Below are 24,029 nucleotides of genomic sequence, written 5' to 3'. Positions count from 1 at the left end.
GAATTATTAGTATTATTATTCCAAGCTCCTTTCCACTTGCCATTAAACCTTGTTACAGACCTTTTGGTGGGCACAGTAAGCAAAGACAAATAAAAATGGGCCTTGTGATAGTCATCCTTGTGCTAGCTCTTACTGTATGTTACCACAACCAGGACAATGCAACTTGAGTACTTCTTGTGTCCATTCACATGCATGTTTTGGATGCTGGTCAAGGTGCAAGGAGAGAGGTGAGAAAAATACTGAAGCAGATACTTAAATTGGCAAATGTTCTGATGCCATGCCTCTTTTCATTCCTCTCACCTTAGATCTGGTGCCTTTCCAACTCTCAACTGAAACTTTCAGCACCAACTTTGCCATCCTGCTGTCAGTTTTGATCCCATTTTTTTTATTCTCATCAACTCCCCCAGATTCTACAACTCACCTACATACCAAGGTCAATTTACAGTGGCCAATTATCCCACACGTCTTTGGGATACGGGAGAAAAGCAAAGAACCTAGAAGAAACCACATGGTCACAGGAAGAATGTGCAAACTCTGTGATGCCCTGAGGCAGCGGCTCTGCTAGCTGTGCCACCGTGCTGCCCAGCCTAGATTTTCTGAAGATTGTGAGAAGACTGATGGAATGGTGCTTAAATACTCTCCAAGGCTCCAAAGTCTGGCATTTCTTCCTTAAACTTCTCCACCTCCCTTTTCTTGATCTAAGTATTCTCCTTAAAATCTATCCTTGAATCAGTCTTGGAGAAGTCTTTTGATTATTGTCCTCATGGTACCCTTTCTCCAGCAGTCAAATATTATTTGGTAAGTTTCTGTGAAGCAACTTACAATGGTCCGTTATGTTTAAGGAACTATATAAGTAGTTGTTGATTTAATGATACATTGATGTTGATTTTTTAAATGTACATTATTCACAAGAATGCGAAGGGAACAGGCAACATTCCCTCCCTCAATAACCATGCATACTAAATAACAATGCAAACATTAAATCACGAACAAATTTCAAGTCTGGCAGTACACTAATTTTCCACATCAAATTACAAAGCAGTGTGCAAAGTCACAATATTATTCATAGTTTCTGTTTTCAAACATGTTCAAGCTTCCCTACAATTAAAAAATGAATAAATTTGGCTTCCATTCCCGAGAGAATTTAAAAGTTATAGATTTTAAAATGACGACAGAATTAAACACAGATGATTTCCACTGGTTCTCTGGGGTATAATTAGCATTCAATGCAATGCTTTAAATTGAATCTTTCTTCCAGATAATTAACTTCATTGAGATGTTTTCTGCGAATTAGGAGTTCTCTGCTGTTAGTTTGGATTTGTTCCCCGTATGTATTTACCTATCTTGCACATGGGTATCAATACAAGTTGCCTCAACCACATCGTATCAAGTCCTTTATTCTGACCACTCTCTATGTAAAGACATTGCCTCAGATGCAATAATGATTATTGTCCATTTATGACCATGAGTTTGGATTTCCCCCCATGTGGAAAGATCTACTCTATCTTATCCAAACCAGCCTTGATTCATGACATTTTAAATCACAATTCAGCCTTTGCCTTTCCAGAGGCAAATGGCTTCACCTCTTCAGTTTTTTCTGATAATTGCAGCCACTGAATTCTAGTACAGAGAGAATAGGTGACAGGGTAACAGCTGGGGGGGAGAATGAGATTGATGGGGACTGCTCTGTGAGGGGGCAGGCTCAATCGACCAAATAGACTTCTTCTATGGCATCAAGCTTCTAATTTTTTTTGCCTCCTGATCCTTTCTTGCATCATCACATGCTACCTTGCTACTTTTTGCTATACTGTTTTTTTTATTGTTCTGCTTGTTTTCATGTTTCAAGGATTGGGGTCCAACCATCATGACCTCCTAAATCTTACATATGACAGCCTTTGACTTTTTGTGAAAAACTGCTACACATAGGCTAATGATCCAACATATTTTCCCCAAAGGAAATCCTCTTTACTGCTCCATTGTTCTACCAAAGATTTTTTTTTAAATTTCCTTGAGCTGCTTCATCTATCAATGTCTCTCTATCAGAACAAGATCTTGGGAACCAAAATGAAATTTCTTCTGCTTCTCCATTTCAGCCTTGTCTCAACATAGAAATGTTCTCCGAGCTGATGCTCAAGATGAAATTCTTCTGTCCCCTCCCAATAGCCTCACGATTGAATTTCGCTCACTTTCAGAATTGCCAGCTTTCTAGTTAAGGAAACCACTAACTTCTTGAATTTAATGACTTGCATGGAGAATAAATTGGAGAATTTTTGTAAGTAATTTGTTATTTTACAAAGAAATCTTCATCAGGGATGTCAAAAATCTGTACTACAAACACTTGGCTGTCTGACGTGGAGTTGTCTTGTTTGAAGTATTGGTTTGCCTGTATCTTTGCTAAGTCAAGAACATGGAGGGTTACAGTATAGACAAAACAATACTGATTAAATCTATGCATATTTATCTTGTCAACAGTTTGACTTGAATATAAATTCTTTCATTGTGAAAGCATACATTTTGCTCTGGGTGTCAACTTGGACTTGTGCTACCATCAATCCCTGCATTGGAAGAGGCCAAAACATCAAACATCACATTAACATCCATGCCACACCATTATACGTCATTGTTCTCCAACAAGAACAGTAATTGCTTAATATAGCTCTTTGTAAATGACTGTCAGCCCCTAATTCTAAAATACAAAACTTGTTAACCCACAGTTGCTCCGGTATTACATTTAAACTATTTGTGATCATCCATACGCTTGGTATTATCATTATAGAGCAGAACTTCTATGATCAACTTGGACCAAATTGAGAGAAATGAATGTTTCCAGCATGGACATTTATTCCACGATAGGATACATATCGACTTTCAATGCCGGATTGACATTCCAACTACAATGTATCCAAACTCAAGTCTCCAGACCAATAATCCAGGTCTCTGGTAAATAGTGCATTAATTTAACTACTCTGCCACTCAAACCCTGCAAGCTTGATCTGCAGCGAGATGAAGGCATCATGTTAAATATAATCAAGATTTGATTGTCCCAGCCTCTATGTCCACGTTGACTTCAGGTTTCCTGCACAGATTGGTGCCAGTAAAAGCAGCAGCATCAGCCCTGATGGCATGAATATTGCCATTCTGTAGAGAAGTTCATATGTCTGGAAGGGATACTCTTGTATAAAATAATTAACACAAAAAAAATCTTAAGGAAAAATCAACAACCACAGGATTTTAAAATCAGAATATACTCACCAGCAGGAGCAGGACAGATTCTAATTGGTTTCTGTTTTAGAAGGGACATAACATTTTGAATTGGTTTAATTATAATGGTTTTCCCAGTTAGCCCTGGACTTGGCTGTGAAACTGGCAAAGCTGGAATGAAGATGGGCTTTGGCTGAATTGGCTTCTGCTTTGATACATTTGAAGGAACATTTACTGAAACAAAGAAAATATTGTGTTTTTAATTATTTGAGCAAAAACAAGTTACTAAAATAAAAAAGATTTTACAATTCAGGTATCAAAGCAGAATTTCAGCAAGTTAACTCATTTCACTTCATAACCAAATGCAAGTAAACAACTTATCTTTCTTCATTAATCTTAATAATTTCACCATATAATTTACATAAAACACTTGGCAAAACAAATAATTAAATGTAGCTTTAAATTTTTTTAATAATTTTAAACACATATGTACAAAAATAAAAAATTAGAAATCAAATTGCTTATCAAGAACTAAAATTAAATTCAGACTTTGCAGAGGCAATTTTGACAAATCCTGCCCACGTTTTGGTAATTGAGAAATTGAGAACACATGTTGGACACTTTGGTGTCGAGTGGAGGCAGCGGCCAAACACATTCCTTAGCTTAAAACTTCTTTGCCCTTCATATGGCCAGTCATTTTGCTGCAAACCACAAGACATGTTTTACTAATTCTTTAGAAATCAATAAAATCTTTACCATCTTATGGGTTAGCATACTAGTGGAGAAACATACAAGAAAATATTAGTTATACAGCAAGAAAATTCATACTGTACAAGACTAGCCATATTAGTCAGCAGGAAAATAATGATCAGCATTTTACAAAGTGACCAATTTAAACTGCTCAAACACTTTGTACACCATCAACAGATTGGGAACAATTTTGATCAACATCACTGAATGTAAAAATAGAAACCACATTAACATGCATAATGAAAATGAAACACAAAGCAATAAACTTCTTTAACACCAAGTTGGCAACAGTCTGGTGTATATCACTCTTCAACTTAATTTATTGCATGTAACCCCAACAAAACTAAATGGAAAGAGAAATCCACATTTCTGAGGCAAATGATCCAAAATGATGTGGCTGAAGATTTTGTAATATTCTAGTCTTTTGAAATGTGCTGGTTCATGCTTTCTCTCAGCACCAATTTCCTCAAGCTTTGAAAAGGTAGGTCTTGACGTGTGTATGTTCTTTCACTTACATTACTTCTGTAACTTTCTTAATCAGTCATTCAAGACACAAGTATGATCTTAAACACCTCCACATCAATAATAACACAAACAGCCAGTCTGCCTTCTTGCAAGACTGCAAACCCCAACTTTCAATTCCATTCCCCTTCTGTACAGAAGCCTACCATCACAACCTTGAGCAAAAACTCCATATTCTCTCCTCACGGATCTCTCAAGCTCTGCTCAGCAAAACTTACTCAAATTTTTGATCATTTTTTTAAAAATCCTGTACAATTTCAGTCACACATCAAGGCATTAACATAAATAACTCTGATCTGCATCAATTGACCAAGTGGGCTCAAGGCACCCACCTCTAAGATCAATGACTGCCCACCCAATTTCATAATTTTACTGCTTCAACTCCCAGCTGCTCTCCCTCAACTGCAACACTGATAGCAGAATAATCTATCTGCCTCACACTTGAAATTCTGAAATTCTCTTAAGGATTGTTTGGGTTTTGCATTATCATTTCTCCCAATTTCCCATCAGCTTGTGATAATATAAATTTGTTTGTTTCTTCACAAGTTGTGTGGAGTGCTGGAAGTTTTCCTTTATTACCCACTCCTCGTTGGCCTGACACACTATGTCAGCTCAGGACGTAAATCTAATTTTTAATGAAAACATTGCACAACCTTCCTTTCTGCAGTACAGGCCCGGGTACACAATCTGGATCTGTTCCTCACATCAAACACAATGGTAACAGATATTGGACTGAAAATGAAGGAACCACAATTTCTGGCCCAAACAGAATGGTAAGTGAATGAGAGTTCCTGTGACTGTACTAATGTTGTAACAGAGTAGCAGCAATGTTTCATGGTGGTGGAAGGGATGCAGTATACATATGCCACATGATGCCATATTGCTCAAGTATCAAGTTCATCGAGTGTTGTACAGGTTGTGCCCCAAGTGAATGGAAAGAATCCTAATGGATTTTGTGGCCCAATCCTCAGCTGCTGAGAAACTGAGCTGCACATCATGAAATACTAAATCTGGACATTTCTGTTGTAACAGCAATGAGTACGTAGCTGACCATGGGAAAAGCAATGAGTTTCGAGATTAAGGCCAATAATTTTGAGTGATCATCCTTGTGCCTTGTTAATGCTCATGGCAAAACTGACTTGAACCAGGTACTGAATTTGCCTGAATTGAAAAGCTGGATCAGATGGGATAATTGGTAACCAAGGGATGAAAACATTTTCCCCAATAACATTACCAGTTATTACTGTAGCTTCAATTACATCTGGTATTAATGTTAGAACTGATAATCTCATGCCATTGCATATTATTGGTGGGTCCAAGTTCCTGAGTAGCACGTCACACTATTGATAAATTTGTACAGGTTTAGTCATAGCCTGTGCCGCATCATTTTTTTGGTGCGAAAATTGCTCTCTCACACAACCACTGGAAACAAACCACCTTGTGCTTAGTAAAATTGTCATTTATCCTTCACAATGGATATTCCTATTTTCACTGAGAATGGATGACACTTCCTACTATTTTGAAAAAGCACAACTTGTCCTGGGGTAAATGAATAATAAATCTGGCACAATTATGCAAACAGCATCTTAACAATTCGGCACATGTGTGATGACATTACTGGTACAATATCAATGCACTTTAAGGTCAACTTACAGAGTGAAGTCACTTGTTGATTTGCTTAAAAGTATTTACCAACAAGGACAGTTGTGTCAAGATGTGTGAAGTGTGTGAAATAATGTTGTCTCTGAATTTTTCCCCTTTCCACTTCTGGCAGTTTTCACCCAAAGAGATAAATATAAAAATTACACTCAGGAATTGGCCTCTTGGTTGTTTATGCCTGCTCTGCAATTCAATACAATTATGGATGATTGTCACCTTAATTCTACATTCCCAGCTGCTTGCAGTAACCTTTCACCTACTTGATCAATAGAGAATAAAGCTACATCTGCCTTAAAAATATTAAAAGACTCCAGTTTTGATCATCCTTTGAAAAAGAAAATTGCGAAGGCTCACAACTCAATGGGTGTTTGATGGTCAACTCAGTGGGCCAAAGACCCTGCTTGCATGATGCATGACTCCTCGGCTTTAATACTTATAAGAAAAATTTCACCTCCTCTGTCTTAAAAGGGAAATCTCATGTTTGAATAGTGGTTTTTGATGAAGCAACTCAAAGGATCACAAAAACTCTCGAATTTGTGACATCACGCCACATAAAAGGACATTACAGGAAATGGCCACATGCTTGGTCAAGGTGACTCTTAAACTGCATTTTACTGAGAAAAGCAGAGTAAAGACAAGGAGGCAAAGGCTTAAGTTCCAGAGTTAATGTCCAAGACAGCCAAAACCAAACTTTTCAACAGCACAACAATTAAAACTGGAGGTGAACAAGAGCCCAAAAAGGAAATCTCAAATATTAGAGGGCTAGAAGATATTATAAAGACAGTGAGTATTGGGTGCTCTCAGATATGGAAGTGAACATATGTTAACTATAACACATATAATACTTTATACGGAATGAGCTGCTAGAGGAAGTAGTTGAGGCAGGTACATTAACAACATTTAAAAAGACACTTGGATAGGTACATGGATAAGAAAAGTTGAGAAGGATATGGACCAAATGCTTGCAAATGGGACCAGCTCAGATGGGCATCTTGGTCGGCATGGATCAGTTGGGCCGAAGGGCCTGAGTCCATGTTGTACAACTCTATGACTCCAACAAGCAAGTAGGATACGGAAAACCAGGAGCTTTAACAATTTGCACCTGGGTACCAGAAATTTTCACAAGCTTAAATTTATGTGCAGTGAAACATGCAAGGATAGCCTCATCTTTGGAATAGTCAATTCAGACTTAACAGAGAAGCGATGGCGTCTTTTGCAGCTAATGAGCAGAGCCAGAGTTGGAGTCAAGCCATGTTAGAGAGAAGAAACTAGGAGGTCTTGGTGGAGGAGCAGCTGTGTGGTTAGAAGCCATCTCAGGATCAAAGGTAGCACTGAGATTGCAGTTTGACTCAGGTAGTTGGCAGGGACCAAGATGGTGTCATGGCTTGCAAACAGAAAACAATAACTTAATACCGAGGAAAATTTTTGATCAGCCATTACTACTCATGCCATGTGGCAATTCTGAAATAATGAAGGAGTCAAGAGTCCCCAAGGTACAGCTGAGTTTCATCAACATGAAATTTGCAGGAATTGGCCACTCGGCCCCTCAAATCTGCTCCACCATTTAACAAAAATCATGGTTGATCTGACTGTAACATATTCATGGTCATTGGTAGTATCCTTTCATCCCTCCCCCCTACTTTATCAACAATCTATCTCTGCTTTAAAAATATCTTAAGACCACCCTTTGAGGAATAGAGTACAAAAAAGTCACAGCTCTCAGAAAGAAAACATTTTGCCTCACCTCTGCTTTTCAGTGCCTTATTTTTAATACATTAACCCTAGTTCGACATTCTCCCCACAAGAAGAAATATCCTCTCCAAATCCCTGTCAAGACCCCTCAGGACCTCATCATTTCCATTCATGAACCTCCCTCTCTTCTAAACTCAAGTAGTATCTCTCCCAGCCCACCCAACCTTCCAGGTAGTCATACCTTGTACTAACTCATCAGGTTTTGCTTCAGGCAAATGCTTCACGTTTAACTCTTGTGCTGTGGAAGAACAGTCACTGCTTTTACTACATGTTGAGACTGGAGAGGACTGAGGCAATGAAGAGAAGAGCAGATCTTCCTGTTTAAAAGATAACAATCACAGTAATTATATTAACTGAAGACTACTGGTCTCATACACCTCCAAAGCACAAATACTCTGATATGAATTTTTTAGAACACTATATAATTGACTGTTCCAAGTGTTTTAGTATGTTTCAGAGACTTTGTTAATCCATATTTGCCATACAACATTAAACATATTGCATACTTGAAAAGACTTACAAACAAGTACTTTCAATTCTGACAAAAAGGTCAACAATGGACCAGATTTTGAGGAAAAACTGGCATTACTACATCTCAGATGGAGATGATGCGGCATACAGGAGTGAGATAGATCGGCTGGTTGAGTGGTGTCGCAACAACAACCTCGCACTCAATGTCAGCAAGACCAAGTAATTGATTGTGGACTTCAGGAAGGGGAACTTGGGTAAACACACACAAGTCTTCATTGAGGGGTCAGCGGTGGAAAGGGTGAGCAGCTTCAAGTTATTGGGTGTCAACATCTCAGAGAATCTATCTTGGGGCCAACACATTGATGCAATCACAAAGAAGGCACGCCAGCAGCTCTACTTCATTAGGAGTTTGAGGAGATTTGGTATGTCACCAAAGTCTCTTGCAAATTTCTACAGATGTACGGTGGAGAACATTCTGACTGGTTGCATCACCACCTGGTATGGAGGCGCCAATGTGCAGGATCGAAAGAGGCTGCAGAGGGTTGTAGACTCAGCCAGCTCCATCACAGGCACAACCCTCCCCACCATCGAGGACATCTTCAAGAGGCGTCGCCTCAAGAAGGCAGCATCCATCATTAAGGATCCTCACCACCCAGGACGTGCCCTCTTCATGTAACTACCATTGGGGAAGAGGTACAGGAGCCTGAAGACCCAAACTCAATGTTTCAGGAACAGCTTCTTCCCCTCCACCAGCAGATTTCTGAACAGTCCATGAACTCTTTTGCATTACTTATTTATTTTTGTAACTTATAATAATTTTTATGTCTTTATGTCTAGCACTGTACTGCTGCTGCAAAACAACAAATTTCATGACATATGTCAATGATAATAAAATCTGATTCTGATTGCCTAGCAATTTTGGGAGTCCAGTGAGGGAGCACAATGCTCCAATAACTTTCCAGCAGTTACTCTGGGATGTTTGCCCAAACCAATACTGTGATAGGAACAGCATATCATTTTTGTTAAAAAGAGTTAAATAATAAAGATCGGGAAGAAAGGTCAAGCAATAAAACAGCCCGATTAGAAATAATGGAAAAAAAAGATGAAGAGAACAATCATTACGTGAAAAAGAAATGAAATGGGTTAAAACAATTGGAAATCATTGAGAGTTAGATAGGGACAAGATTATTCAGAGAATTTTATAAAAGAAAAAGTAACGTTAGTCTCAACATAAGAACATCATGGAAAGCAAGATGGAGATACAATCTTCACTTGAACCAGTCTTCAAATTATTTTAAGCACTTAAACACCTCATGCAATTATTCAAACCCCCAACTAGAGTTTATTAAATCCATAAGATGTTTTGTTTTGAAGTTTAAGACTCTTTCTATTCCTGACTGTTTCAATGCATGTTATGAAAAGGAGCATTTGCAGGCCATCTGTTGCCATCTTCATGAATATTCATTCATGAATTTTCTCCATTTAAAATGTAAAGCAAAAATGCACATTTGCTATATATAGACTGCTGCTGCTCTTCAGGTTTAAGGGATAAAGTATCGGAAATACAATAAAAATTGAAACCAAATCAAAAGGCAAGAAATTAACAGATTTAAAAGTTTAATGAATGAATGAAAAAAGGAGACAAAAAAGTTAATACATTTCAAGGACTTAATAGTTTTCATCCTGGTACAAAACAAAATGTGGTAAAGAAGGTGTAAATGCTCAAATCTCGATCTTCCAATACTTTCTTAATTCTGGAAATGAAAATTGCCAATTGTCACTCCAAGATTTAAAAAAGCCAGGAGAAGTAAGGGACAGGAAATTATTATCTAATTCCTATTGTGGAGACATTATTAAAATCACTTTCTAGGGACAGAGACACAGAATTCACACATAAATATAGTCAATTACAAGTTGATCAAAGAGACTTATTGGCAATTTGTAAAGAGCAAGTCAGACATAAATATTTAATTTTATTAATATAATAACATCAACATATTGTTATTACTAATAATATTAAACTAAAGTTGCCGTTATAAAGGTGCAAGATGCTATTGATATGGAAATTACATTTTGTAAGGTTTTCCTGATTAATTTCTTCTGTCAGAGGGTTATCACTCTTTGGTATTCTTTATCCCAAGAGCCATGGTGGCAAAGTAACCGAATATATTTAAGGCAGCAACTGACACATATGTGAAGGGAATGAAGATTATGAGGAGAGATTAGGAAAATAATGTTGAGTCCAAGGTTGGAGCAGTCATAATCTTACTGGATGGCAGGCCAGACTCAAGGGACCAATTGGCCTACTTCTGCTTCTTATATTCCTATGGTCCACACAATAAATATGACATAATTTGGAGGAAAGAGACTGAATGGAGGGATAATGGTTACGTACCAAAATTGGCAGGATGCGACTTACATTGTACCCCAGGGATCTGCAGAGGGGCCTAAGCATGCATTTATTTCATGACGCATCAAACATCAAATTCCAAATGCATGAGCCATTGTTTAGTGTCAATGTGTACATTCAGTCTCCTCCATCTGGCCACCTGTAGAGCTTGCAGCTGTCAAATAAATGCCACACGCTTTGGTGGACACTACATTCATATGGACTGTCATTTCCTGTCCCCTCACAGTCTGCCCCATGTTATACAATTTAATTTCAGACATCTGCCACTCACTCTTCTTCCTTTTATCATTTAAGGAAAGTTGTTTATGAACATAAATTACAATACATCATATTGATTGACAGTACCGTGGTGTTACCATGCAACAGCAGCAGTCTGGAATAAAGTGTTAAAATCAAATAAAGCTTTAAAAAAGTAACGTGGCTTTCTGAATGCCATTGGCAGAAAATACTAACAACACATTAAGGCCAATAGGAGGAGAAACTGCTTACATGTTGCAGTGTTGAATCTGCAGGAGAAGGCACTGAATAGCTTGAAGCTGGAGATGGAGGCTCAGACTTCATTTGTCCACCTTCAGGAGAAAGACATACAAAAAAATTTTTTTTGGTTATAAACTTAATACATACAGAGAAAGGATTTATATACCAACAGGCAATTATTCTGTTTTAGCCTGATTTGTTCAAATTCAGTTTACAGACAACAGATTTTATTGTTCACTCTCAAATTAGTCTCCATCTGATAATGGAGACAAAAGAGACTGCAGATACTTGAATCTGGAGCAACAATCTGCTGGAGGAACTCAGCGGATTGAGCAGCGTCTGTGCAGGTGAAAGGAACTGTTGGTGGTTGGGTCGAAACCCTGCATCAGGACGGTGAATGGAGAGAAAAGATGGCCAGTATAAAAGAGGAGAGGGGGAGCAGTGAGGCAGGAGTCCAAGGTGATCGGGGGACTGAGGAGGGGTGAAAGATGACGGCCAGGTTGCACCAAATTGGGGGGGGGGGGGGGGGGGGGGCGGTGAGTGGAGTTGGGAAACAGTGGTAGGTAGATGATAGATGGAGAAAAAAAGTGAGAGGCAGATGGAGTGAGGTGGGAGGAGGGGTGAGTAAAGGTTGGAGACAGCTGCTGGAGGGGTTAAGCAGGAACACAAGGGGCTACCAGTTCCAGGCAGGGCCCAATGTAAACTAGAGGAACAACACCTCATATTCTGCCTGGGTAGTCTACAACCCAATGGCATGAACATCGAGTTTTCTGATTTTAGGTAACCCTCCCCTCCGGTGGGTGTTCCCCCCTCCTGCCCCTTCCAGTCCTCCCATTTTTGTCCCCTTCCCCCCGCCCGCCACCAGCCCTAACGTCACCCATCTTTGTCCCCCTCCCCCTCCTGGTTCCACTCACCCACTGCACACATCATTCACTCACATACTCCAACCCCCACCCCCTCAACATATCTGATTCTGGTTCCATCTGCCATTCATCTCTCCCCAGTGGTTCCCAGTATCACCTCCTTTAATTTATCAGAATCCACCACTGGTACCACTTTGTGTTCCTGCTTATCACCCTCCAGCAGCCGTCTCCACCATCACCCTCCCCTCCTCCCACCTCACTCCATCTGCCTCTCATTTGTTTTCTTGTTGTCTGCCTCTATCTATCATTCACCTGCCACTGTCTTCCAACTCTAACCCCCCCTCCCCTCCCTGGTGCAACCTGCCCATTATCTTTCACTCCTCCTCAGTCCACCAACGACGTTGGGTTCCTGTTTCACCATTCCCCCTCTCCTCTCCATACCAGCCATCTCCCCTCTCAGTCCTAATGCAGGGTTTCGACCCAAATCCCTTACCCCACCTGCCAACCCCCCAACAGATGCTGCTCAACCGTTTGAGTTCCTGCAGCAGATTGTTGCAGTCTCAGGTAAACTTTGCCTTCTCTTTTTAAACTCGATCTTCTAAAAGCAAGGAGACTGCAGTTGTTGAACAGTAATATGAACAGAAAATGCTGGAAACACTCGGCAGATCAGGCGATGGAGGAGTTAACATGTCAGGATAATGACTCTTCATCAACCGAACACACCAATTCTGACTTCTCACAGATGCTGCACAACCTGCTGAGTATTTCCAATATTTTCTGTTTTGTTTTATTATTGGGTAGTATTCTCTAAGGTGGACAACCTATCGCTCAGGTTTTATAAATGTACTTACAATTTGAATCACTGGAAGAGGAAGGGATATCTGGAGATGAGCTGCACATTGGTCCCCAAGGATCGTAATCCCAGGGCGTGAATTCCAAACTGAAATCAACCTCCATGTCAATATCCTAATCAATGAAAGACAAAAACACAAACTTGACAATTTGCCAGTGTGAATTTATAAATACATGGTTCAATTAACTTTGTCTTCACAATTTGCAAAACAGAATTCAAACTTTCCACGTACAATACAGTGCAGTGTGTTGCATCCGCGTTGCGATCGCAATCTTGAAAACACTAATTTGGCTTGATAGATTTGATTACTTATTGTTTTGAAATAAACTTAACTTTGGGATGAATCATTGCAAAACAACGAGGCAATTTGTTCAATTGTGTTCTCAGAAATACTACACTTTCAAGCAACTTCTTAAAATCACAATAGATTAAGTGCAAGAAGGTTTACAAGAAAATAGTAAAGGGAAGGATTAATTTTGATGATCGAGGATGAAATTACATCAAATCACAAGAGGAAAGCAGTCAGTGGAGTGTTCTTGGTAAAATTAAAGAAAAAGTTATCCTTCAGGTCTAGTCGATTTGTAGGGCCCTGGTGAGCAACATGATGCATAAATACAAAAGGTTTTCATGGCATTTTCACAAAAGTCAAAGGTGAACGGGTCTGAAAGGTGGTGCATTTCTGGAGGATAGTTTACTGCAATAACATGTCCCTGAAACAAATGTGCCAGCCATATTAGACTTAATATTGAGTAATGACCTAGTTTTAATCAATAACCCCAGTGGTGCGTGAATTAAATGGGGTCATAATTTGGAGTTCAACATTCTGTTCAAAAGGGAAAAAGACAAAGTTACTTAGATTTTAGATTTGATCATTCCTACTCCCATGCCACGAATCAAAGAAATTTCACAGTGGACAGGACAGATTTAGTAACCATAATAGATTAGTGGGATGCTTTCGTAAACAAATTTAATGTGACACAGAAACAGTTGGCACTCCTAAGGGCAATAGCATTATTTGCCAAGAAAAAGTGCATGAACAGTTTTTATAAGGTAAGGAGCAAGTAAATCAACAATCAAATCCAGAATATAATACCAAAGCAGATTCTGAAAAAACAGAAATGTACAGAGCAGACAAAACATAAAGTAAGAACTACAAAAGGGAATATTGTTGACCAGACTAAGAAATTGACTGAGTAGCAGGACACAGCAGGGATAATGAACGAATTGACATGATCTGCAAGAGGCCGTAACTATTCACTGCATTTACTGAGAAGATGGGACAGAAAGCCACATATCGTAAGTTTGCCAAGACGAGACAGAGAGCCTTGCGGGTGAGGTAGATGGAAACAAAAGAATAACAAAGATGTAATAGTTCAAAGGGCAAGGCTCTCGTAAAATGATGCTAATGCAGACAATGATGAGATCAGACAAGCAATACTTTGTGAACTGTGGAAAATTGGAAACAAGGTAAGACCAGATATTTGGCATCCATGTACTGAAATGTTCTAAACAGGTGTAGAAAAAAGCCGTACCTAAAGAAATAACCAGGAGGACTGGAGTACAAAGGGGTGATCCAATTGCAGTTTTCAAAAATCTAAGGTGAACTGACAGAGTAGAAAGAAAGAAAATGTTTCTGCTAGATGCTGACTTCTCAAGAATGAAGTCAGGAATCACTTAGAAAAGGGATGGTTAAAATTTGGAATTCTCTTCCACAAACAGCAATCAATACTCTTTGAAAGAACCATCTTGTGATCACTTTTCCAGCAACTTTCTGTTTTTCAACCATACATCTAATTTTATATTGAAATTACAACTAAATAAAACTCCACCACAATGTGTGCATGATGGGCTGAATGGTCTGCTTTTGTGTTGTGTGACTTATAGAATCATAAAGCAATACAACACTGATACAGACCCTTCGGTCCAACCAGTCCATGCCGACCATGTTGTTCACCCATCTACTCCCAATTTCCTGCATTTGTTCCATATCCCTCCAAATCGCTCCCCTCCATGTACCTATCCAAGTGCTCCTTAAATTATACTATTTAACCTGCCTCAACCACTTCCTCTAGCAGCTCATTCCATTTACTCACCACCCTCTGCATGAAAAAGTTGCCCCTCAGGTCCCTTTTCAAACTTTGCCCTCTCACCCTGAACCCACATCCCCTAGTTTTGGACTCCCCTACCCTGGGGAAAAGACTGTTACCATCCACCATATCTCTGCCTCTCATAGTTTTAAACACTTCCATAAGGTCACCCTTCATTCTCCTATGCTCCAAGGAATAAAGATCTAGCCTGGCCATCCTCTCCTTGTACCTCGGGGCTTCTAATCCTGGCAACCTCCTTGTAAACCTTCCCTGCACTCTCTCCAGTTCAACCAAGTCTTTCCTATAACAGGGTGACCAAAACTGTATTCCAAGTGTGATTTCACCAACCACTTATACAACTGCAACATAATGTCCCAACTCCTATACTCAATGCCCTTACTGATGAGTATTGGAATTGGGACATTAAGTTGCCGTTGTATAAGTCGTTGGTGCGATGAAGGCCAATGTGTGAAATGCCTTTTTCACCACCCTACCTATGACACCGAATTCAACAAAGTTTGTGCCAGGAGTGCAAGTGCAATCTTGGGAGAAACACACAAAAACTGCTGGAGGAACTCAGCAGGTCAGGCAGCATCTATGGAGGGAAGTGAACAGCCGAGGCCCCTTCATCAGAACCGGGTCTCAGCCCGAAACATCGACTGTTCATTTCCCTCCATAGATGCTGACTGACCTACTGAGTTCCTCCAGCACTTTTTGTGTGTTGCTCCAGATTCCAGCACCTGCAGTCTTTCTTGTGTCACAGTCATGGGAGAGTTTTATTTCATGCCACCAAAAATGCAGCGTAGAGAGTGTACCACAGTTTCTGCTTTACAGTTGCTAACTGTTTCTGGTTGAAGGACGTAATTCCAAGGCTGAAAGAGAGCAGCATTATTCTTCACTCATCACTGAAACATTTGTTAGTTGACAACATTTTCCACTCAAAGGTCAGAATATTTCAGTCAAGTTGTGCTACTTGTTATTCGGACAGTGGAATTTCACTCATTTGCCAATTATCACAAATGTATGTCCTCTGGTTACCCATCCTCCTCCCAGTAGAGTTTCTGTTTAATTTTACTGGAGAAGAGGAAAGCTTTTACCACAGATTGAACAACCAAACAGTGATTCAACTCATCTGCAGCTGAAGACAGGACGAATGATTAATACTTACAAATGGATTGTTTTTCAAAGCTTCAAACATGTCGCTGGAGTCATTCAGCTCCTCAAACAGCAATGATTCTACAATTAACAAAACAAGTTAAATCATAAACCTGCACAGGCATGGATTTTGCCATACAATATAGAATTCAAAATCTGTTGATTTTAATAGTAAAATAGAGAGTGGTTCAATCAGTTGAAGAGTTTGGCTCATGCACTACATCAGTCCAAACATCGTAATGGTCTTAGATTCACTAAAATTTATCTTGCATGGTCTATTGCATCTACTGTAATTCCTCTTCTTCCCTTAGATCCCCCAGTTACCAATTTAAGAGTTTTGACAGTTAAGCCCAATATTTCTCTCTCCATTAACAAATAAATTATCTGGCCATTGTCACAATTGATTCAGGTGGCCTTATGTTGGGCAAATTAGCTGCATTTCCCTGCATTACAATAGAGATCACACATCAAAAGCACTTTATTTGCTGTAAAGTGCATTGGTTCATTAAACGGTTTTAAAAGAGGAATGAGATAAATTAAAAGCTCAAGTGAAAATAGCAGTTGCTTCACTCTGAGACTTAACTCATGCCTACTGATGCTCAAAACAGTTCTCCTTTGAAGTAATTTACTTGAAGCTAGTAGTTCTTTGGTGTTAACAATCAGCTCTCTCAGTAATGCAAGTTACAGAACGTTGGGGATGAGGAGTTTGTTGGCGGAAATTGTTACATTGGAACATGGATGTTTTCACAGAGAACAATTCAAGACAACTACTTGGCTGAGAAACCTTTATCCAACTTTTTCCAATCATACATTAACAACAACACTGCTTCTCAACATCTAAATATCCAATACCCCACCATTTCCAATACCAACCAATGAAAAACATCAGTTTGGAATTACTACCACAGTTCAATTTACATGGGATGTACTTTAACAAATATTACATTAAAAAATACTCTTTTCTGTTTGAGTAGAAAGACATTGTTAAACACAGACCTCATAAGCAATGAGGTGGAGCTTAATGAATTGGAAAGTATTATCTGACAATTACATTGCAACACTAATGTCGAAGAGTTAGAAAAATCAAGTATTTTCAAAAACAATTAATATCCTGTCCTAATGTATAGCATTTGGCAATAAATATTGAACAGTAGCTTTTTGATACTCCATTAATATCATGTATGAACATTATAACTACATTGTACAGAGACATGACAGGGTGCTTCAGAGAGTACAGTGCAGAGAGACAATAAAAAAATCTTTATCCATTCCGTTAGTGTCCACTTCTCACTGATTGATTATGGTCAACTGCAGTACAGTAACAGGCCAAGATGAGCAGTAAAGATTTTGAGAGGAATACTTGGTTATTTCAGCTCATTTGGTGCTGGTGCTGTCGGAACTTGTGCTGAAAATGAGACATGAGCACCATCTGCTGGAGGGAGAGGGAAAATCTGGAGCAACTAAAATATGGAGGGAGAAATGCAGGGAGAAGCAATCAATAGAATGTAGCGGTTGCTACCACGGAATAAAACAAGACTCTACTCGGAGGATTGCCAAACAGAACTGGTTTATTTTCCCGCCTTGCGCGGGCCCTTTGAGGGAGAATGTTCCCGCCCAAAACAACCGGCAATGACGCAAGTCCTACATCATCAGGACTTTCCCGCACGCGGGTTCTCCCCGTCGCTCGGAAAGACGAGGCCCGCCGCCATCTTGGGCCTCGTCGCTCCGATGCCGCGCGACCCGACTGCCGAGCCGGTTCGCCCAACTAGACTGTGAGTCGCCACAAGAACGTATTTCTTGGCTCCTTGCTGGTGCCAAACCAGGAGGCCTGGAAATAAACACATGGGACAAGATGGCGGTGGAGACAAGTACCCAGGAAGGACACGTGGCTGTCGTAGTGACTCTGGGTGAGCACATAGTCAAAGAGCAGGAGAGCAGCAGAGATCACAAAGGGGGAGCAGTGACACAGGGTCTCACAGAACTCCCAGCAAACAGAGAAGGAAAATTTCAAAGTAGGCAAACGTTAAAGCGACTTTGCAGTAGAGTAGCAAAATGGAAACGCAGGAATAATCTGACTGCAGCTGATTTTCCCAGGAAAATCTGTAGTAATTTGCATTTTTGCCACAACTTCAACACAGAAAAACCATCTTGAAGTCCTTTATGCAACACAATATTCAATAAAAACTGACACTAGGCCAAAACAAAATAAGGACCGAAAGAGATGAGTAGGAGGCAGATTTTAAGCATGGTCTTGAAGGGCGATTTCAAAGTGGAAAATTTACCGAGGGAATTCCAAAGCTTCGGGATGAGACAGCTGAAGGCCAATGGGGAGGCAAAGGCAGAGGATGCATCAAATTCCAGAGGTTGTGTGACACAGGTTCCTTGAATTGTTATACAGGATTAACAAGATAGGCAAGTGCATGATTTTTGCCAGACAGAGATTCAATGCAAGGTCAACCAACACTGGAGTGATGAACAAACAGGGTGGTGCAAAAACTGGAAAGCTTTACTTTGGAGAATATTAAGTGTAAAGAAGGCAGAATGTGGAAGGCCAGTCAATAAAATATTGGAGTGAAAATAGACAATGTTGCAAATGGTCCCTGTCAGACAACATTTCAGGTTAATGATTGAGGTTGGATTGGATTGGTTTATTATTGTCGCATATACCAAGATACGGTGAAAAGCTTATGTCTTGTGTGCCATCCAGACAGATCATGCCATATGTAATTACATCGAGGTCGTAAAATGAAAATCAGAATACAGAATATAGTACACCATAGAAAGTGCAGTGCAGATAGACAAATAACTTGCAAGGGGTACAACGAGGTAAACTGGGAGATCAAGAGTTCACCTTTAGTGTATGAGTCTGATAACAGCGGGATAGAAGCTGTCTTTGAGTCTAGTAATGACTACTCATCTGAAAAGGAAAATTTGCAAGATTGACAGAGTTAACATGGGGATGGGGGTGGTGATGGGGAAGGCAGAAATAAATGAAAAGTTAAGACCTGCGTCAGACTGGATTACAGCAGAGTGAATGGCAGCAGAAATTAAAATGGCACAAAGGATGATGAGGGAATACAAAGGGCATGACAAGTTTTAAAATCAAAGGATTTAGACAAGGAACACAGGACATTAGTAAAAACACTGCTACCGTTTGAAATAGAAAATGGGAGCACTGGTTACAAGCTGAAATTGCTGAACTGAATGTCAAGACAAGAATGCTGCCAAAAGTGCCGAATCAACCCAAGTGTTTTTGTGGAGCTGGAAAAAGCAGTACACAAGATCAGAATGAGAGGGGGCCAGAGGCTTGACGTGACAAGCAACTGGAAGTTCAGGGTCACACTGCAGACTGAACAGAAGTATTTAGAAAAGCATCCAATCCACATCATTCATAAAGTGACAGCTTTACGAGCACCAAATGCTGTATAACAACTGAAAGTAGCACAAATAAAGTGCTGTCTTTCTGCAAAGGAATGTTTGGGGCCCTGGATGAGAGGAAGAGCTGTGCAGAAATGGATAGTATTGCATTTCCTGTGTTTGCTTGGGAACGAGAGAGGTTAATATAACACCAATGGATCGCAGAGGGAATGGTCTATTTCAAATGTTGAAACAGGGAGGGACAGAGAAGAATTGTGTTGGTGGTGGCACGTGCTGAAGTTGAGGGAAGATGAACCAGTGAATTTGGAGGCTCATAGATGGACAGCAAGGATGAGTGGAAGGGCAGGAGAGTGCGAGAGAAGGGGTAACAGAAAAGGTGAAGGAAATGCAGTGAACACCCAAGGGAGTTCTCAGTTTAGAAAAAAAAGACATATTGGAAATTCAGCTACGGAAATTGGCAAAATGGATGTGACTAAGATCACAAAATTACGAGAAGGCAATGGAATCTTTGCAGGATAAAGAGGAGGAGGAAATATCGTCAAGGAAGCCAGAAGAGTCAGTTTACCTTATTTAGGATCGCTTCAATAACTGAAAGCAGAAATGGGAGACAGAAAAAGGGGTGGGGGGGAGGGGAAGAGGTGACTGTGATTATCGTCTTCCCAGGGTTTAACTTCCCAATGTCCTTTCGTGTCCAAACGTTGACTTAACCTTGCCCTTCTACTGAATTTAGTACCTACCATACATTGAAAGGCCTGGATAGAATGGACATGGAGAAGATATTTCCAGTAGTGGGAGAGTCGAGGACCAGAGGGCACAACCTCAGAATAGGACATCCCTTTCGAACAGAGATGAGGAGGCATTTCTTTAGCCAGAGGGTGGTGAATCTGTGGAATTCACTGCCACAGACAACTGTGGAGGCCAAGTCTTTGGTTATATTTAAAGCAGAGGTTGAGAGGTTCTTGATTAGTAAGGGAGTCAAAGGTTACAGGGAGAAGGCAGGAGAATGGGGTTGAGAGGGAAAAATAAATCAGACATGACTGAATGGTGGAAAGACTCGATGGGCCGAATGGCCTAATTCTGCTCCTATGTCTTATGTTCTTTTGGAGGTTCTGTCAGATACCAGTACTCTGCAATTGTGAAGCAGAGCTGTGGAGAATTGTGGCACCATTTTTGGTATGGTAAAAATAAATCGTTGCAGAGCTATAGCTTTCCAGAACAAATTGACATCTTTTGCATGTATTGAGGCCAGTATACTGTATTACATTTCCAAAAGAGCAACCTGATATTAAAACTGTACCTCAAGAATATATGATCTAGCCTCAATAACGGTCAAAGCTAAAGTAGGCTAAGATGGACTGTCTGCTCTTTCAGATCATGCCAATCAGATCCAATTCATGGCTAAGGTCACAGAGTCAGCACAGAAACAGGACCTTCAGCCCAACAGGTCTGCACTGACTATCAACCACCAGTTTACATTAATCCCATTTTTTTATCCCCACATTCCAATCAACTCCTCCCAGATTCCACCACTTATCTGCACACCAGGGGCAATTTGCAGTGGCCAAATAACCTACCAACCTGCATGTCTTTGGGGTGTGAGGTGAAACCAGCACACCCCAAGGAAACCCACGTAGTCACAGGGACAATGTGTAAACTCCACACAGAGAGCACTAGAAGTCAGGATTGAAGCTGGGTCTGTGGGGCAGTGGCTCTACTTGCTGCCCTGAGTGTTAAGTTTCATTCAGGGCATCATGAAGTGAAGTTTATTGCAGGGAATCTTGCAGTTGATTTGTGTGATCGGTTTGCAACAATATTATCAACAAAAGAAGAAAAGGCGGCTTCACTTGGAAGATCGGGGAAAAGGTCATTCACCGACATCAGTAGCCAGTCAATGGCCAGTAACATCAAGGGCTCCACTATGGACATGCAGATTTATGTTGACATGCATATCTAATGTCTCAGTGTGGTGCATGTGTAGCATTGTGTTTTTGTATGGAAACAAGCGGACATTCGGAAAGTCTTAGCTCCTGCATCCATGTGGTTCCTGTGAGCTTCTGCACAAGAATTATTCATGTCTTCGCCTTTTCTGTGATCTTTACTAAACGTTGCTTGAAGGTGTGGGAAGAGTTCGGTCATGCTCCTCGTACTGAGTCCCAGCCACTCCTCACAGATATTGACGTTCAGCTTAATTATCGAGCTGTCATCATCTTTAACAAAGATTTATGATCCATTTAATTGTAATGAGCTGGGCTTGTGGGGGTGGTGGTAGGGAAATCATTCAGCCTGGTAGGATCTGGATTTCACTGCCTGGACAAGTAGTAGTAGCAAATTTATAAATTTTCCAAAGTTCATACATGGTTGAATGAAACAGAGAGAAACTAAGGGTAAATTAGGTAGGGTTTATGACAACAGAAAGGAAGCATGTTCCAAGGAACTTCCTGCAATCATTACTTGTCAATTCAATCTGGAATTTCATGTGGAAAGAAGCTCAGTGGCCAGCAGGGATATTCACCTTTCTGTGGGAAACTTCAAATGTTCGCCATTAAACCTGACTCTGCAACACCATTACTGCCTGCGGCTTGAAAGACTGAACTGCCCAATTGGTCCTGCAGCAAACAGCGAGGGAAGAAATATGACGGATACAAGGGTCATCAACAAGGGCTGCTGCCTAACAGCTCATGAACTGGATCCAATCTCTGATGCCAACCGTATGGAGTTTGCACCTTCTCCCCTGTAACTTTATGGAATTTCTCCAGGTGCTCAAGTTTTCCCCCACATCCCATAGATGTGCAGGTTGGTAGGTTAATTGGCTACTGTAAATTTCCCACATTGTTTAGCCAAGAAGATAGCAATTTCAGAAAAATAGGTTGTAGGGAAAATTAGTGGTGGAGTGGGATTCCTTCATGAGCCAGTGTAGACAGTGGGCTGAATGGTCTCCAATTTTGCAAGGAAGTATGAAAAAGAATTGTGTTCTGCTACAAGCTGTAACCTCAGGGCCATGCACATCCCTCACTCCACTATTACCATTGCACCAGCCCCAGTACAATGCAACAAGCAGGGGAATACCAAGTGAAACTAAAAACAAGGTACCAGCTCGTCACAACAAAAGGACTACACAGATGCTAAGAAACAAAAGTACCATTCAATGGATAGAGGCAAGCAATCCCACAACCAACAGATCAAAGTTGAACAAGCCTGCAGTAGCTAGGTCAGGATAATGAGGTCGCTCCAAGATCCCCATCTCAGTGATGGCACAGACCAGCACATGAAGGTTAAGGCACTTGCAATGACTTTCAACCAAATTTGGAGTGGACGATGAAATTTGGAGTCCACCCAAGGTCCCACCACCATTTAAGTCAAGCTTCAGCCTATTTGAATCAGTCTGCAAAATATCTAGGAAATATATGGTCCCTCTAACATCCTGGATGCAGTTCTCAAGTTTTATGCCCTGTAAATCACAGCAAAGTTGTTAGTTTTTAAACTAGTAAACGTGCAACTGCCTTCCATTCCTGCCTACAATAAAGAGGAAAAATCCTCTCTGCCCAATTATTGCTCCATGACATTACTCTCAACCAAAGTAATGGATGGGATCAAGGATTCCTCAAAATTTCACCAATAATCTGTTTACTGAAGCTGGGTCTGGGTACTGCAAAGACATCTGGTACCAAACGTGGACCCAACATCAGCAAAAAAAAATTGAATTCCAGGAGAAAGGTGAATGTGATTGGCTTAACATCAAGGCAGCATTTGATGAAGGCCAGGATTGAGGAATGCCGGCAAAATTGAAGAAAACTGCAAATCAGAGTGGCTGAAGTTGCAGTAAGAACAATGGAAGATGGCTGTGGTTTTTAAAAGAGGCCAACAATCTCAACCACAGGATCTCCTCCAATGCCCTGGGCCCAATCAGCAGCTTCAAAACTCTTCCCTCCTGCACAGATCAGAAATGTATATTTGCTCATGGTAACAGTGTGTTTAAACAGCAAGGTTTAGACAACATTCAATAAGGTGGTGGTAAGTGGTGAGTGAAATGTGCCCTGCAAACGAGTTTAATCACTGTTGGACATTCAGTGCCTTACCAGTTCCATGCTCCAGGCCATTAACATTCTGAGGGTCAACAATGATCAGAAACTAATAGGATCAATGACATAGATACCAATGAAACAACAGTGGCTAAGGCCATGTAGAGTACAACTCCAGTCATTCACTCTCCTGTTGTTTGAAAACCCCAATGATTTGGCATCTGGCTCAAGATGTTCTGCTTCCCTTACTCCCTTTAAGTACACAGGGAGCCAGTTTATTTCACTCCTTTTGAACTCACCAAGAGCCAGTTCCCACACTCACTTTAGTCTCAACTGGTTCACTTGAAAATCTATTATATTACTGTATAACATCTTAAAAAATAAGTGAATTGGAAGCATGTGGCTATATTATTCTGGAAACAGTCTGGAAAA

At 40.4% G+C, this 24,029-nt stretch overlaps 1 protein-coding gene across 2 annotated transcripts in view; it reads right to left on the bottom strand.

The window, feature by feature from the left end:
• atf6 (activating transcription factor 6) overlaps nucleotides 1–24,029 on the bottom strand; it is a 248,852-nt gene that overhangs the window by 215,360 nt on the left and 9,463 nt on the right. For both annotated transcript variants that reach the window (XM_052012103.1, XM_052012104.1), the window contains exons 2-6: nucleotides 16,214–16,281; nucleotides 12,957–13,071; nucleotides 11,255–11,334; nucleotides 8,066–8,201; nucleotides 3,253–3,435 (exon numbers count right to left, since the gene is read on the bottom strand). In XM_052012103.1, coding sequence (XP_051868063.1) covers nucleotides 3,253–3,435; nucleotides 8,066–8,201; nucleotides 11,255–11,334; nucleotides 12,957–13,071; nucleotides 16,214–16,281 — 582 coding nt within the window. The remainder of the gene's footprint in view (nucleotides 1–3,252; nucleotides 3,436–8,065; nucleotides 8,202–11,254; nucleotides 11,335–12,956; nucleotides 13,072–16,213; nucleotides 16,282–24,029) is intronic.

The sequence above is a fragment of the Pristis pectinata genome, chromosome 3, assembly GCF_009764475.1.
Source record: "Pristis pectinata isolate sPriPec2 chromosome 3, sPriPec2.1.pri, whole genome shotgun sequence".
Taxonomy (NCBI): Eukaryota; Metazoa; Chordata; class Chondrichthyes; order Rhinopristiformes; family Pristidae; genus Pristis; species Pristis pectinata.
The sequence above is the reverse complement of the archived record's forward strand: the minus strand, read 5'-3'. Positions and strand labels throughout refer to the sequence as shown.